Source organism: Engystomops pustulosus, chromosome 3 (genome assembly GCF_040894005.1).
Source record: "Engystomops pustulosus chromosome 3, aEngPut4.maternal, whole genome shotgun sequence".
Classification (NCBI taxonomy): domain Eukaryota; kingdom Metazoa; phylum Chordata; class Amphibia; order Anura; family Leptodactylidae; genus Engystomops; species Engystomops pustulosus.
Window position 1 is genome coordinate 139,500,086 of NC_092413.1, and position 16,867 is coordinate 139,516,952.

Here is a 16,867-nt window from a genome sequence, read left to right on the forward strand (position 1 = left end):
AAGCTACTAGAAGCAAAAAAAAAAGAACAGTTCCTATTTCAGGAGCCGGAATGTAAGTGTGCTTGGTTTAGAAGCACTGCATCCATGTGGTAGATAGATGTTGAAGCAACTATCCCGTGTTCACATACAGATTACCATTTTGAGTTTACCTGAAAATGTTATCATCATGATGACATAACAAGAGAGATTTTTACATATATTTTTTCCCCCAAAATACCTACAGTATTTTTCGAACTATAAGGCGCACTGGAGTATAAGGCGCACCATCAATAAATACCTGCTAAAACGTCTAGGTTCATATATAAGGCACACTGGATTATAAGGCGCACCTGATTATAAGGATGAATGACCAGCAGGTGGCAGACCTGTGCACAGTTCAAGGCAGCTGTTGTCTGTAATTATGGTTCATATATAAGGCGCACTGGACTATAAGGCGCACCTTTGATTTCTGAGAAAATCAAAGGATTTTTAGTGTGCCTTATAGTCCGAAAAATATGGTATATATAGGTAGAAATCTCTGTCAAGTTATGTCATTTTGATGATTAAATTGTATTACGAATTGAGCCATATATGCTCTTTACACTTGCATATTACAGAGACTGAAGTTGGTCTGATTCTAGAGCGAAACATCTTAATTCTGTACATTTCAAATAATCTTTATGAGTGCCAAGTTTCTACTTTGAAATACAAAAATATAATTAAAACTACATAAATTTGGTAACTTCGTGATTGCCTCTACCCAAAGAATAAAGAGAGGTTATGATTTGGAGTGCTCAGTGAAAGCCGTGAAAACCTGGCCCAAAAGTGCGTAGAGCGTAGTTGGTTTGTTTTTTTTTAATTTCATAGTATTTGGAATTATTTTACAGCTTCCAATTACAGGGCATAGGATATTAAATAATGTACCATCACTAAGAAGTACAGTTTGTTATGTAGAAAACAAGACCTCCTAAAACTTAAAAAATAAAAAGTTATGGATTTTTAAATATGGGTAGTAGAAAATGGAAACACAAAAAGTGGTTACTTGTGGCTTACTTGTGGTTACAGTCTGGCTGCCGTGCTCTTCTATGTAGTGCTTACCGACGTACCTATACATTTGTTGGTTAGTGCTCTAATATTTGATAAGCATGAAATGCCCCTTATAATAATAATAATAATTCTTTATTTATATAGCGCACACAGATTACGCAGCGCTGCACAAAGCATATCAAATTGGTCCCACCTTTTGGCCCTAAAAAGTCATAAAAATAGAGATACAGATTTATTTCATGACTTTCTGATGCCAAAAAAGTACAAAAATTAAATTCTAAATTTCCCCTTTTGCATGTAAGCTTGAACAAGCTATTTGTTTTTCATTGAGTTAACAGAAATCAGTGATGCCCTGAATGGTCACACACTAAGTTCAACTTTCAATTTACACAATGTTTGTTTGAGGAGGGTGACAGAAAGATATAAGATCACTTTAGACATTTGAACTTTGACTTCTTATCCATTCTTCATGACACACTTTGAAAACGGAGGTCAAACATTTGTTAAGAGCACCACACATCTATTGGGCCTTACTCTACTTTATCCTCATGCTTTTACATTCTTCTAACAAGCGGAGCTTCTGATCACTTGTCCACTATGTTTACTTTATAGACTCCTGTGGACACTAGACCATGCAGGCACATTAGTCAAGAAAACGGATTGAATAGATGACAAGAGACAAAATATAAGCAGATACCCAAATAACATTTTACCACCACCATCATTGATATCTATAGAATTAGAAAAGTGTCCTACACGAGATGTTGATAAAAGCTGCAATTGTCATGGCAGACAAGCAGAATATACAATCATTTTTAGAAACAGAAAGACACACAATAGTTTCTTGTAGAATCACCCATCACAAGAAAAGTCTGCAGAATTACTGTTGCTAAAAGGATATCTTTGAGTCAACAGATTCTATCAGGATATAATGCTTTTTGTTTAAAAAATTGCCACAAAGTTCATGCAAACCATACTGATGGTATAAAAAAAACTTTTGATTACAATTTCAGGATTTAAAGAGGACCTGTCATCCATATGAAAGGCACTAGGAGCTGCTTACTAAAGCAAGCCACTCCTAGTGCTACAACAGATGCACCAGTGTTACACTACTAGCGTTATCGAAAAACCTCTGATAATATTAGCAAACACTGCCGCGCTGTACTATAGAAACACCGGACCATTCTGTAAGAGGTTGGGCATATTCATGAGTAGGCGGTTGTAGGCACTGCTTCTTCCCCAGATCGCCCCTCCCACTCCAATAGGCTTCATGCGGCAGTCATTGCCCCTAATCCTGCCCCCTCATGAATACACCCGACTGCTTACAGCATGGTCCGGAGTTTCTATTGTACAGCGCAGCAGTGTCTGCTAGTTATCGGAGGTTTACGATAATGCTAGCAGTGTAACACTGCTACATCTGTTGTAGCACTAGGAGCTGCTTACTTTACACAAAGTAAAGGAGCACTAGCACTAGGAGCTGCTTTTCACACAAAGCTGAAGTTTACATGGATTAAAGTTAAATTTAGATTGAAGGAGGATCAAGTTTGTTTAACCTCAACTCCAGAATAATTTGTTCTTTTTGGAAATAAGCCACCAGTGGTGTCTGGCAGCAACTTACTCTTCACATCACAATAAAAACACATGTACACTTGTTTGGAAATTTTCCTTACAGTCTCAAATATATTGCACAGTGATGGTCTCCACTCTTGACTGGTTTAATGGTGGATGGTCAATAATATGAGTGTGACCACTTATGGCATATGAATACACTCACCGGCCACTTTATTAGGTACACCTGTACAACTGCTCGTTAACACTTAATTTCTAATCAGCCAATCACATGGCGGCAACTCAGTGCATTTAGGCATGTAGACATGGTCAAGACAATCTCTTGCAGTTCAAACCGAGCATCAGTATGGGGAAGAAAGGTGATTTGAGTGCCTTTGAACGTGGCATGGTTGTTGGTGCCAGAAGGGCTGGTCTGAGTATTTCAGAAACTGCTGATCTACTGGGACTTTCACGCACAACCATCTCTAGGGTTTACAGAGAATGGTCCGAAAAATAAAAAACATCCAGTGAGCGGCAGTTCTGTGGGCGGAAATGCCTTGTTGATGCCAGAGGTCAGAGAAGAATGGACAGACTGGTTCGAGCTGATAGAAAGTCAACAGTGACTCAAATCACCACCCGTTACAACCAAGGTAGGCAGAAGAGCATCTCTGAACGCACAGTACGTCGAACTTTGAGGCAGATGTTCTACAGCAGCAGAAGACCACACCGGGTGCCACTCCTTTCAGCTAAGAACAGCAAACTGAGGCTACAATTTGCACAAGCTCATCGAAATTGGACAGTAGAAGATTGGAAAAACGTTGCCTGGTCTGATGAGTCTCGATTTCTGCTGCGACATTCGGATGGTAGGGTCAGAATTTGGCGTCAACAACATGAAAGCATGGATCCATCCTGCCTTGTATCAACGGTTCAGGCTGGTGGTGGTGGTGTCATGGTGTAGGGAATATTTTCTTGGCACTCTTTGGGCCCCTTGGTACCAATTGAGCATCGTTGCAACGCCACAGCCTACCTGAGTATTGTTGCTGACCATGTCCATCCCTTTATGACCACAATGTACCCAACATCTGATGGCTACTTTCAGCAGGATAATGCGCCATGTCATAAAGCTGGAATCATCTCAGACCTCCACAGTCATCAGATCTCAATCCAATAGAGCATCTTTGGGATGTGGTGGAACGGGAGATTTGCATCATGGATGTGCAGCCGACAAATCTGCGGCAACTGTGTGATGCCATCATGTCAATATGGACCAAAATCTCTGAGGAATGCTTCCAGCACCTTGTTGAATCTATGTCGCATAGAATTGAGGCAGTTCTGAAGGCAAAAGGGGGCCCAACCCGTTACTAGCATGGTGTACCTAATAAAGTGGCCGGTGAGTGTATATATATATGTTGAATATAATTTGCTGGATTCCTAAAGTACAACAGGCTGTGACCAAGCGCCAGGAAGAATCATTATGTTGGCTTTCCAAGCATGATACTTTATTGGAAACGGCTTCTATGAAAAAGGGCTCCATTCAATTGGTAGTCACCAGAAAAATTTTTTACATCACAGGTGTGTCCCGGCAGGTTTAATAAGTGGGATTTCTTGCTTTATAAATGCGGTTGGGATATTGGTGTATATATATATATATATATATATATATATATATATATATATATATATATTGGTTTCTGCAAATTCTGTTGCTTGAAGAAAAAAACAAAGAGACCCTATATGAATCTAGGCAGAAGCCCATGTGATCATAGGACAGGCCGCTCAAAAACTGTATTGGAAAGCCAAAGTGCAGATTTTGACCATGCATCCTAAATTAATTTTCTGGCAGACAATATTTTAGTTTTTTATTAAGTTCTGATCTATCAAAATATCATTTATATTTATATAACTTATCATTTTCCTCATGCTTGTAAGGTGTCAATACACCTTCAGCAGACATCAAATCTAAAGTAATGAAAGTGTAAATGACACTACTACTTAAATACTTTTTTTTCTGTGAATAGAACATCCTGCCCCATCCATGATACAGGTATGAACATGAGATGGCACTTGGAATATCAAAGAGGTGTTTGGGATGTTGTTGTTTAGACTTCTAGCTGAAGAAGATAAGCTGCAACCTTCAAAACAAACAGGGTATAAGATAGAAAATGAGATCTACTCTGATGACACGGATAATGACTGACAGAAAAGAAGTGAATAGATATTACTGTTCTGCTCTGTAACAGCTTCAAAAAAATGATTTGTTACAAAACCCGCATTAAAAAAATGTGATCATTTATCATTCGTAAAGATTAAGCAGACTATAAAGGACTTAAAATCTCTTAAACAAGTGTGTGTATAAATGCAGAATAATCCAAGGCACATCTGTACACCACCATATACCCATCATCTCATTAATCTTCTCAGGTTGGGTTTGGGTAAAAATTCCTGATTTGATACAAACATAACACTGCTATGTAACCATGCATGCCCCAAAATATCTCTGTTGGTCCATAATATGAGTACATTACAGATATCAAACTTTCAAGTTTATGTACCTGCTGTGTAATACATGCATTATTACCTAGGAAAGTATGGTCTTACTTGTAAACTCTTCTCAAGTTACAAGTTCTGCCAGTTACCTGCATTAGATTAAGCCATCTGTGAGTTCATAGTAATTGTCAGAGAAATAGTAATGAATCCTACACTCTGACCCAGAACGAAATACCCCACCCCCACCCTTCTGTAATTCTAGCTATAGAACCCTCCATTGCCAGTCAACTTCCATCAAAGAATTCAAGGCTTAGAGGCCAATTTGGTTGACACGTTGCAAGATGTGCATTAACATGCAAAATTAATAAGTGGTAAATATATCCTAAAAGAATAATTGGGTCAGTCAACCCTGTTTATTTGAATAACACCAAAAATATACATTTCAGGCCTTCAATGTTACATATGTTTGAAATTAGACAGCAAAAGCCTGCTGTTCATTTAAGGCTCTTAACGTCTTTCAGGAAGGCAGATCAGTGAAAGTATGATGAACATGAACTCATGAAAATTTCTGAGTATTACATGAAAAAAATAAATAAATTATAATATATATATATATATATATATATATACACACACACACATGTCTACAAAAACGACCTATTCTTTTATTCAGGAAGCAGTAAATGAATTCTGGTGAGACATAACATATGTAAAGCACTTATCAGAGCTTCATTTTGACTCACGAGGTTCACAATTGATGTTATCTCTGAACGTAATTTTGCCCAAAGAGATGAAAGAAAAATCTGTGAAAAACTAAAGTAAACAATGTTTACCTTGCAATATACTGCTGGAATAGTCATATGGGTGCTCTGTGCTCCTAAAGCAACATAAGTACTCCTTCCACTATATATAAACTAGTTTCCTGGTTTATATGAAAGATGCATTTGTGACATACAGATATACAACAACAAGAAATTGACAACTAATAGAAGTTGTATGTTCCCGTATTCCAAGTAAACGGTTTGTCAGTTGAAATCTGTAGATCTTCTTTAGTCATTAAGACAGCCGTGAATCTGGTCCGGTTTAAGTTTACATTTATTTAGGGATAAGAAAAAAGTGTCTGATAACTGGCTGAGTGCTGGCCACTAGGACCTCCAGTCATAATAGGAATGGCAGTCCCTCCTGAGTGACAGTGAGCATGCCCAGCCACCAATCCATTCACTTCTATATGTCCAAAGCCCTGTAGAATTGAATGAAGTAGTGGCTGTGAAAGTGCACAATTGCTTAATTCACACATGGGGGCCCTTGTGGGACCCCAGTGGTCAGAAGTTTGGGTGGGGGGGGGGGGGGCATCAGAAGGATCCCAATATACACTTACACTGTGAGGAGAAATTGTTTTAGGCCAGCATTCTTAGGCTAGGTTCTTACCACGTTTTAGGTATAAGCTGAGCATATATCCCAGGAAAGCTCCCAACACTTACACTCATTGTATACATAAACACATACTGCCAGGTCTTTACATATACCTCATACTGTGCAAAAAAGCGGGATGGAAAGACACAGCAAGCTATAGCTTTCCATACTCTGGCTTCATACCAAGCGATGTACATGCTCATCGGATGCAGAGGTACTGCATCTTCCCCTGGCCTCTGCCAAGCTTACAGTTTCCGCCATGTCAATATTCAGGGAAATCATTGGGGACAATACCTGACCATTGGCAGCCATCGACTGGCGGTTGCAGATGTTCATTCCTCCCTTGTATAAGCCTACAGTGGGACATGTCTAAGCCATACGTTGTAAGGTCAAATAGCCGCCTTCAGCTGCTAGACACTAAAAGACTTTTTTCTAATTTGAATGTGTTAATACCTGATACCTGAATGTGTTGATCAACAAGGCAGTAATGTTCTCAGTTGTCACACGATCACAAGAGTGGCATCAGTGTACAGTCATGATTTTTCTTTTCTTTTTGACAGCTTGAAAACTACATTCAAGATAGCATGAAAAAAGAGATGGTGGAGTTACAAAAGCACGCAGTACAGAATCACACCGCTATGATGATGGAGATTGGGACAAATCTGCTAAACCAATCTGCAGAGCAGACCAAGAAGCTGACAGATGTTGAAGCCCAGGTAAAAAGTACTAACCACAGTAATTCATAATGTTTGCTACAATGGTATCTGTGTTGTAACCCATACTGTTTGTTATAATGGTATCTGTGTTGTATTGAAGCTAGAGACATTTTTTCTCCTTTTTGAGGCAAATTTTAGGCTCAGTCATGTACGGTTTGTGATGTGTATGTTAAATGTGTGTTCCTTTAACCTACAAAGAAAGAAACATGGCCCGTAAAATGCTTCATAAATCCTGGGATCAGTCTCCATGCTTACCAGACTAAAGCATTTCGGTTCTACATAAATCACCTCAATAACAAGAGCTGGTCTTACCACCCAGTTGTAGCCTTGGTTGTATTTCATGCTCTGACAATTTGAGAACATGCCTGTGTGTGTATACGTATTTAATAAGAATTAACAACCTGCATGCAAACCTGCACAATAAATGATAGAACCAAAAGTAAAATAAACTTCAGAAAACGTAAATTTAAATACCAAGTTGTTCTAACCCAAATCTAGTCTCTAGCTCTTTCTTTTACAGACTTTACAAAATAAGGTTAATTGGCTTGGCTTGACCAAGCATCAATAAAAGCATTAAATTGTCTGCTATAGTTGAGGCAATTTTCCTTCTTAAAAGGTGTTCCTTAATGCAGTAATTATATACTACTCCTAAATACTTACTTTTGTAAGGGGGTCTATGTGGAGCGCTATTCATACATCATGTCCAAAAATTGTCATGAGTGGTTTTCAGATCACTGATAAAACAGGCCATTACCACCAGTCACAACTGACGTGTGGAAGTAATAAAGACAACTACAAATTATAGTGAAAATGTTTAATATTATGCTACCAAAATACTATCTACACAAAATAGAAAATGCTCAAAAAGAAAATTGATATATTTAGATCACAAAACAGTAATTATAACATTAATAATATGCATTGCCTTGTGAAAATGGGGAGAGATCATAGTTAAAAGCTAAAATGCCACAAAGTAGTCTCTCCCTAGGACTCTACAAATGTGAAATCATATCCTCATATGTAAAAACTTAACATGACGGATATGAGTAATGAGGTCTTCCTGTCAACAGAAACCGGCCTCACATGAAAGAAGTCAATGAAACAGTTGCACAAATAGTATTGTCTGAACATAAAGCAGCATGATGAAGCTAAACCTGCAAACGCACATTGCCTTGTTTTCCTTCCGAGACATTCTCATCAATGGAATAAATAACATTCCGGAGGATGATCTAAACGCTGTATCTTAAGATACAGTATTTATTTTTACAGAAGAAAGTCATAAGTTTGTAATGTCTTAGGTATGCTATATTTTTTAACATTAAGTATTTAAAATTATATTCCAAAGTTTTTTCAAACCACAGAAAAAGCTGGTATGTTGCTAGAATGCAATCCAAAATGTTGCTATGACCCGCTGTTCACCTGAGATTACTTATATTACGCATCAAGGCAGTTTTAATGAAACATACACACAGGGAAAAAATTGATTAATGAATAAAAAACACACAATGGTCACAGAAGTAACTTGAATCTGGCAAAAAGTAAAAATTTCTATGATAAAGAACAAATGATAGGCAGACATTGCTTTGCTTCAACAGAATTTAAAAAAAAGTCATGAAACAGGCCTGGACAGAAATGATGGTTTCCTTTTCTAAATATTTTGTTGTACAATGGTTTTAAGCAACCACTGCAATCACACGATTTCTGTAACTGTCAATAAGACTTCTGCACCTCTCAGCAGGTATTTTGACCACTCCTCATGAGCAAACGGCAGCGGTTGTTTGGGGTTTAAAGGGTGCCTTCCAAAGATGCTGTATAGGACTTAGGTCAGGGCTCATAGAAGGCCACTTCAGAATAGTCCAAAGTTTTTCTCTTAGCCTTTATTGGGTGTTTAACACAAGAATTCAAATAAAAGATTTTGGTTTGTTAACTGCGATTTGTGCCAAATCTATATCGTCATAATGTTAAAGAGGTATTCTCACCTGTACATTGACATTTAATTTAATGCATCTGCCATATAGATACATTTCAACTGAATGTTAATAAAAAAAAAAATTACTTGAGTGAAGATAATTTCCCATAAATTTAGCAATGTCCCTTAGAAACAACATTGTTGTCCTTTCATACAACCACCGCTGCTGGGGTTACTGCCGAAAGAGAGAAATTCTGTTTGCATGTAAAATGGCCCAGGAGTTACTGCATGTCCCACAGCTGAATCCAGGTTGGTCGGGTTCCTCATGTCTAGCCACCGCTTCCTATCTGCAGGAGTAGTTGTATCCAAAGACAGCATATCCCATTTCTAAGGGACAACATGACTACATTTATAGGAAATAATCACACAGGTAATTGTTTTAATAACATACAACTGAAAAAATGAATATATATATAGCAGATGAATTTCATTAAATATGAATACCCACATGGGAATACCTCTTTAACATTAGTACAGTAGTTCCTTTCTAAAAACTTCTATTATATTTTATAGCCATTGAGCTACAGTAAAAAGATGTTACCTTCACAGAACTTATCCAAGAAGCGATGCAGTTTGTCACAACTCAAATTTGCTCAAATCATAGCAATAAAAGCATTTGTATTGAATCATATAGAAGACAGAATTATATAACTAAAGAGGTTGCCCACTACAAATAATTACATGGATAAAGGTTTAAGGGGTTCTATACTCAATCTGTCTAATTCATTTTAATAGGTATTAAATCAAACAAGTCGTCTTGAACTGCAGCTTCTGGAAAACTCATTTTCAACTAACAAACTGGAAAAGCAAATAACTGATCAGACTAATGAAATAAACAAGTTACAAGACAAGAACAGGTAATACATCTGAGATTTGTTTTTTGTCTTCACAAGATTAATAACTGGTTAACCAGTTGGCCAAATATCTTTACTGGTGTGAACACGGATCGTCTCTGTTCCCTTACATTGTAGTGACACGGAACAAAGAGGCTTTGGTCTACCGAATGACATACCAGCTGTAAATATGATAAACAGAACAGATGACAGAACTGAAAATTTAAACCCATGACTCATTTTTAACTTCTGGAATATTAGTGAAAATAGTTTTTTTTTAATAAAAATTCATAATTTAATATGATCAATTCAAATTAGATTAGATACGATTATAATTGAATTTCCTGGTTTAGTATTCCTGCCTAGATATTTTATTATGTTTGACATCCATCTTAAATATAAATAATAAAATATTACGGTCCCGGCATTGAAGAAATAAAAAAGTATTTAAGTACTTTCCTGACAAGCAGCTGAATTCATGGCTGTTTTGCAGACTGAACAGTAGTATTGGGCAAAACACGTCTATTCATTATACACTGCCAATGTGCAAACAGCCATAGACAATGTTTTTAAAAAGGTGATTATTACGGTGATCATGCTCATTTCCCCAGTGATCAATAGAGGAAATACCATCTGTTTTCATAAAACAGCAATTGTGCCAGAGTTCAGGGGTTCTTCCTCAGGACGGAGATAAAAAGCATTTCCACAGACACAATGACATATTATTCTCTCTTTCTAATACATCCCGTTCTGTGCCTGGAATATGTCTGCCGCGCAAATGTGTTATATTGCAAGATAAACAAAAGCAAAATACATTGTATACCTTCATAGAAACTAAATCACTGTTGTTTTCAGTGGATCAATGTGTCCAAACTGTCATCTATACTGAATTCCAAATATTCCTATTGTTTTAGACTACAAAATATTTTACTGCAAATGAGTTTGAAAGAACACAAAACACATGACAAAACACATGCACACACAGCAACATGAGCAAAACTTTTTTTTAGGAAGCAGAAAATATATTTCTCAAAAAAAAGCATGCCATGGCATAAGAAACATTATATAATGAAAGGCAGGCAGACAACTCCAAAACATACTGGTAGGTGGATTACATTGTGAGCCCCATTGGAGACAGGGACCGATTTGGCAAACTCTGTGTAGCGCTGCGTAATCTGTGTGTGCTATATAAATAAAGGAATTATTATATCTGCAGCGGCTCATCTCATGAGAAAAAAAAATATCAATGATTCCAAAATCCAGGAATTGGGAATTGAAGGTTTCTTGGACTCATTCAAACTCCAATGTTAGCAACGGTCTCCAACTGGAAAAGCCTAAATGCTGGAGGTCAAATTTGATACATCATACGTCTGCGTATGATTAAGCAGGCTGTAGGGTCTAGGCTTACGACGGTTGCAAGCTATAGCGAGTGACCAAGCGAAGGGCAGGAATACTCTGCACGGGCCCACTGTGCCGCTCAGCATGCCCCCTTAACTTGGCATAGGAAAAATAATGACAATTCCTGGCAGCCGCCACAAACTGCAATTGTTTCAGGGTACAAGCCCTGGTAAGTGTCATGATTAAAGAAAATATCTCAACTTTATGTACCTGGATTCCATACATAAGAGATGGACCGTTTATAGTTGCGCCATTATGTCTTTACTGCACACCAAAGAAAAAAAATAAATACAACTTGACCCAGTAAAGATGCCATGCCAATAGTAATTATACCCCCATTAGCTTGTCTTGTGCTCCGATGACATCTATGGGACTTCCAGCACGGCTCAAAGGACAACCCAAATCTGGTAACTAAAGGGGGACTTGGTCCAGTGTTCTGATGATTGCAGGGGTTTCCCCACAGTCAGATATTGACAGGAAAACTCTTTAAGGATAGGGAAAGAAGCAAGACAGTACTCTACAGAGTATATAGGTCTTTCCAGTCTTAACTAAGGTCCACTATTTCATGAAATAGAACCGGACCACAAAATGGTATGAAGTCTTCTTTAAAGGTTAAAAACGGTATAAAAGTTATCTGTCTACAAACTGATGCTACAACATAGGCAAAAAAATTATACAAAATACATAAAGTAGGGTAACACCTGCATAGATGAGGAGACATGATCTTAACAGAGAAAGTATGAATGTTTCTGAGTCAAAATATTACTACAAAGAGTGGATCCATATTTTCAATACAATGTATTAAAGAAAGTCTGTAGCTGCAATAATTGTTAGAAATACCAGTTTGAATATATGCTCATGTTCACACTGTAACCTTTTAGTTTTCTCATATTCCCTTAAGCATGGTATCGAAGCTAGCTTATTGGCTCTTTCAGAGCGATTTTAGTTTGTTATCTATTGAGTTTGGTTAATTTCTCAGTTACGTCTTATTTTGCTGTATCGAAGAGACTTGGCACTCCTTCATAGGGGCCTTCTCTTGCGGGTATACCCACTCACGTGCTCTAAGTCATAGTAGCGCACTCTACACTGCAATATACCTTGCAATCCGTGCCTGATAAAGGTCTAATGTTAAAAGGCCGAAACATTGCATTATTGTACATTGCTATCCTTTACTCACTTGAATAAAATATACTTTGAAAATTCATCTATGAAGGAGTGCCAAGTCTCTTCAATACAGTCTATATGGTGCTGTAACCTACTTGAGCACCCGGTGCAACTAACGTTAAGTGATGTGTATTATCAATACTATACGTCTTATTTTGCTAGCCGATATTATTAAAGGAACGGTGTTAACTTTCCGGACCTGGTTTCCAGGCATCAGAAGTTCTCTCTCTCTAGTAACCCCTATTTGTCATTATTGCATACCAGTGAATGTTACAGACCCACATCTGAAATAAATACAACTTGACACAATAAAGATGTAATAACAACACTGACTTTATCACCATTAGCTTGTAAAAGAGCCTTCCAATGCCAGGGTTAAACCATGTTATCTGGGTTTCCATATGTATTAGGTTAGTGAACATTTTTAGCATTCCAGTAGCTCCATCTGTTATAAATAGAAAGTAATAAATTCCTAATGCTGACTGAACAGACAACTGACATGCCTTTTGTCACCTTTCTAATACTTGTGGAGTAAAACACAAGAGCATACAACATATTGTGGCTTAAGCAAAATCAATCAACAGACTACCCACCGGAATTTACACATGACATAACAGATTACTATTAAACCAAGTCTCTAGACACTTTAATGCTTAATGTTCAACTCAATAACTGTCAAATATATTAGGTTTCCAGATAAACCCAGCACTGTTCTAATGATATACAAGGCGAGGGTTGCTTCTGAACGGAGAGTTAAACTTAGCCACCTGATTTTCAAATAATGCACAAATGTACTTTAATTTGGCCCAAATAAGTCTTGTACACAAATTGTACACAAAATGTAAAAATCCAGCAGCCAATGTTAGCACTTCAATGTCTCCTTTATTTGTTAGACACATATAGATGTCAGTTGAAAGGTATTCATAAAGTTATCCATTAGTGATTTTTTGCTATCAAAAAAGATGTCTACCAGCTACCAAACCACCCCACAAGTAACTTTTTATTTTATTAAAGACACCATTTTAAAATAAGATGTATTAGGTGTGTAAATATCATTAAAGAGTATTCTCTTTAATAATTACAATTACGGTAAGTCAGCAAAACAAAAAATGTATTTCATAATACTATAGTAGTAGTAGTATTTGAGTTATCCCTTATCCATAGGGTAGGGAATAACCAGCTGATCATTGAGGGTCTGACTGCTGGGATCCCTACTTATCACGAAAACGGATCCCCTAGCTCTCCAGAGAAAATAGGTCCGATTCTCACTAAAGGGTTGAGTGGCAGGATGGACATGCACCCAGTCACTCCATTTATTGTCTATTAGAGGGGTTGGAGATAGAGTGCTGTGCTTGGCTACTTCTGTCACTCCTATAAAAATGAATATAGTGGCAGGGAGCATGCTCATACTACTGCTCTACCCATCAGTGAGAACAGGAGTAGTCCGCTATCATGTGGATAGTTTATAACTTAAATACTTGGACAATGCCTTTAATAGGATTAGCCAAGTATTTCAATGCACATAAAATATGAATGTATATTTCTGTAGATGCAGAAGTTAAATTATGAGCTGGTGGTAGCTAATTTCTTTTTGCCTTAGCTATCTAGAAAAGAAAATTCTAAGCATGGAAGATAAGCATTCTGAACAATTGCAGTCGATGAAGGAAGAAAAGGATAAACTACAAGTCTTGGTGCTGAAACAAAACTCCATAATTGAAGATCTGGAAAGACAGCTCGTTACAGCATCAGCCAATAATTCTCTTCTACAAAAACAGCAACATGACCTGATGGAGACTGTGCACAATTTGTTAACAAGGATGACACCTCAAACAGGTATGATCAACACACCAAAAAAATGGGCATATGGCAAGATGCTCAGAAAAATGTGCATACTGTTTAATGAAGTCATTTTACCTGTAAAGTGCACAATAAGATATAAATTTTTGCAAATCATACTAAACTGTGTAAAGTCATCAAGGAAAAAGATAACTGGAGGCTTGATTCGGGTCCTACCTCTGGGATTCGCACACATTTTTTTTAAAAAAGTGGGTCCATTAACCACCTTCCCAAGACCATGCCGAGTTATGTAGCTATAAATGCACAGTTACACAGCAACCAGGTAGCGGCTTGCTCTCCCCTTTGACACATGTAAGCTCTGCCAAACTGTGTATAAGATATTACGAAACGTACAAACAGACAAAAGAGCATTTTGCTACAAGCTATTGATGGTGTTAATAAGTTTGAAAGACTAACAAGGCTTGTAGAAATTCATTGTGATTGGTTTATTTTTTCGGTTTTACTGGAAGATAAATGCTGCCATTGGTATATGTTTTCCATGATGGGATAAGGAAAATCAAGCCTCTCTAGCTACCTTGTAAAGGCAGCTGTCTTGACATCAAGCCAAACCTTCAGGAAGCCTTATGACATAATGCGGGATTAAAAGCAAACCAGTATATTTATTCCAGAAGGAACAGACTCCCAACTGTAGACAGCACTGTTTTGACCTGGTTGGGTCTCTTCAGAACAGCGTAGGGAACTGGTGAGAGGCTTGTGTCTAGGGTTGGGAAGTAAGAGTTCTCCTTACGGAGACTGCCAATTAAGGCCACCTAGTAGGCGTGCGCCATATTGGTATATGTCAGCAGCTTATTTCAATTGAAATATATATGCACACCTGGCTGATCTGACTGACCGAGTTTATAGCCAATGCTGTTGTATGAAAGCTTCAATTTGATATAATACAAGTTTGATTATAACTGCTTAGAACTTTAAAGTGTGGACTAATATGAAAATAACAAGCTCTTCTATGTCCACAGTTTGGCAGTAGTATGGGTATACCCTTAAAAGTAGGCTTAAAGTTTTATCTGTTATCTATCGTAAACCTTTTGTTATCAACCTTTTTATAACTAGTAGAAAGCACTGAAAATAAATAGTCTGGTGAAAACAAAAATTTTGGACCAAGCAGTTGTGTTTTTCTGGATGGATCCCAAGCAAGATTAGCTTAGCACAATAACAAAATTGTTATTTCAAGTGTTCTTAAACTTTGGATCACAAACTTAAGAACATAATACTTTCCAGAAACAGATGGGTATTAAATTTAGAAACTGAAATGGTGCCCTGAAAGATATTGGTATTTATTTAAAGGAGGAAAATAATAGAATAAAGAATAATAGCATTAAACAATTTCATAGAACTGCGGTGGCAACAATATATCAATCATAAAACTATTTATTTCCTGCTTATGAAGACCTGCAACTTCTCTTACCAGCAACGTGCACAAATTAGTAAATGCAAATAGTTAACTTTCTATATAAAAATTCAGTTTCTGAACTGAGGACATTCACTTACATGGGGCAGGTTACAATTATAGTTTTGTACTTACCTTTTCCATACTTACTAAAATTTCAAAATAGGCTTTATTGAAAAACTCAAAGCACGAGCTACAAGGCGTGTAGTTGATATTTTAGAGTGCTTATTCTGTTGATGACCTACATGAGCTTATATTTCAATTTCATTTTAGAGCCAAGGACATCATTTGTTGCCAAAGAAGAACAAATAACCTTCAAAGACTGTGCTGAAGCCTATAAATCAGGACTGACATCAAGTGGCATCTACACATTGACAATTCCAAATACCACAGAACAGGTCAAGGTAAGCAGATTCTAGAAATGAATATTAAAATTGTGAAATCAAAGATTTAATTTTCTGCCAACCAACACTGTACATGGAAATAAACAATGGTTCTTTACAATAAAAATATGAGATGATCATAACAAAGTTTAAGAAAGTATTAAATTAATCAAATGTTCTTCTGTTGTGATAAAGAAAGAGAAGCTAAAAATAATAAAGCATAAAAACACAACTTTTTCTGAATTACCATAGTGCCTCTATTTAAGCGGCTGGTTTTGTTTTTCTAAAGATGCTAGAAAAAGTACATGAATTCACTGACTAAGTGTTAGGAGTTCAGAACCAATGGGGGTGGCTTAATGAAGCCACTTTGGCCAGACTTCTGACATAATTTGTGGCAATAAACCTCTCTCCGACACATTTATGAAGGGTTTTAGACTACTTTTTTTCCTTTTATGACTTGTCCGACAAAAGGTTGTGGCCTTCTGAAAAGGGGCATGGCTTCTGCATAAGGGGGATAAGTGATCTGGCACAAGCCACAAATTGTGTGTCTCCAGCTGTATAAAGTTGCAGTGGTATCGGAGTCGGCATCCTGCTTCATTGTGAACCGAATTGAGAGAACCCTCCAGATTACACCCTGGCACATAAAACTGAATATTAAAAAGGCTACCTAAATTCTGATGAAGTTG

The 16,867-nt window shown here is 37.2% G+C and overlaps 2 protein-coding genes across 4 annotated transcripts in view; one reads left to right on the forward strand and one right to left on the reverse strand.

Moving 5' to 3' along the window:
- The window catches only part of MCPH1 (microcephalin 1), a 206,916-nt gene that overhangs the window by 107,895 nt on the left and 82,154 nt on the right, over nucleotides 1-16,867 (reverse strand). The gene's annotated exons all lie outside the window — the stretch shown is intronic.
- Nucleotides 1-16,867, forward strand: part of ANGPT2 (angiopoietin 2) — a 34,168-nt gene that overhangs the window by 9,053 nt on the left and 8,248 nt on the right. The window contains exons 3-6 of the mRNA XM_072142315.1: nucleotides 7,035-7,190; nucleotides 9,895-10,016; nucleotides 14,155-14,387; nucleotides 16,072-16,202. Of these exons, the coding sequence (XP_071998416.1) occupies nucleotides 7,035-7,190; nucleotides 9,895-10,016; nucleotides 14,155-14,387; nucleotides 16,072-16,202 (642 nt within the window). The remainder of the gene's footprint in view (nucleotides 1-7,034; nucleotides 7,191-9,894; nucleotides 10,017-14,154; nucleotides 14,388-16,071; nucleotides 16,203-16,867) is intronic.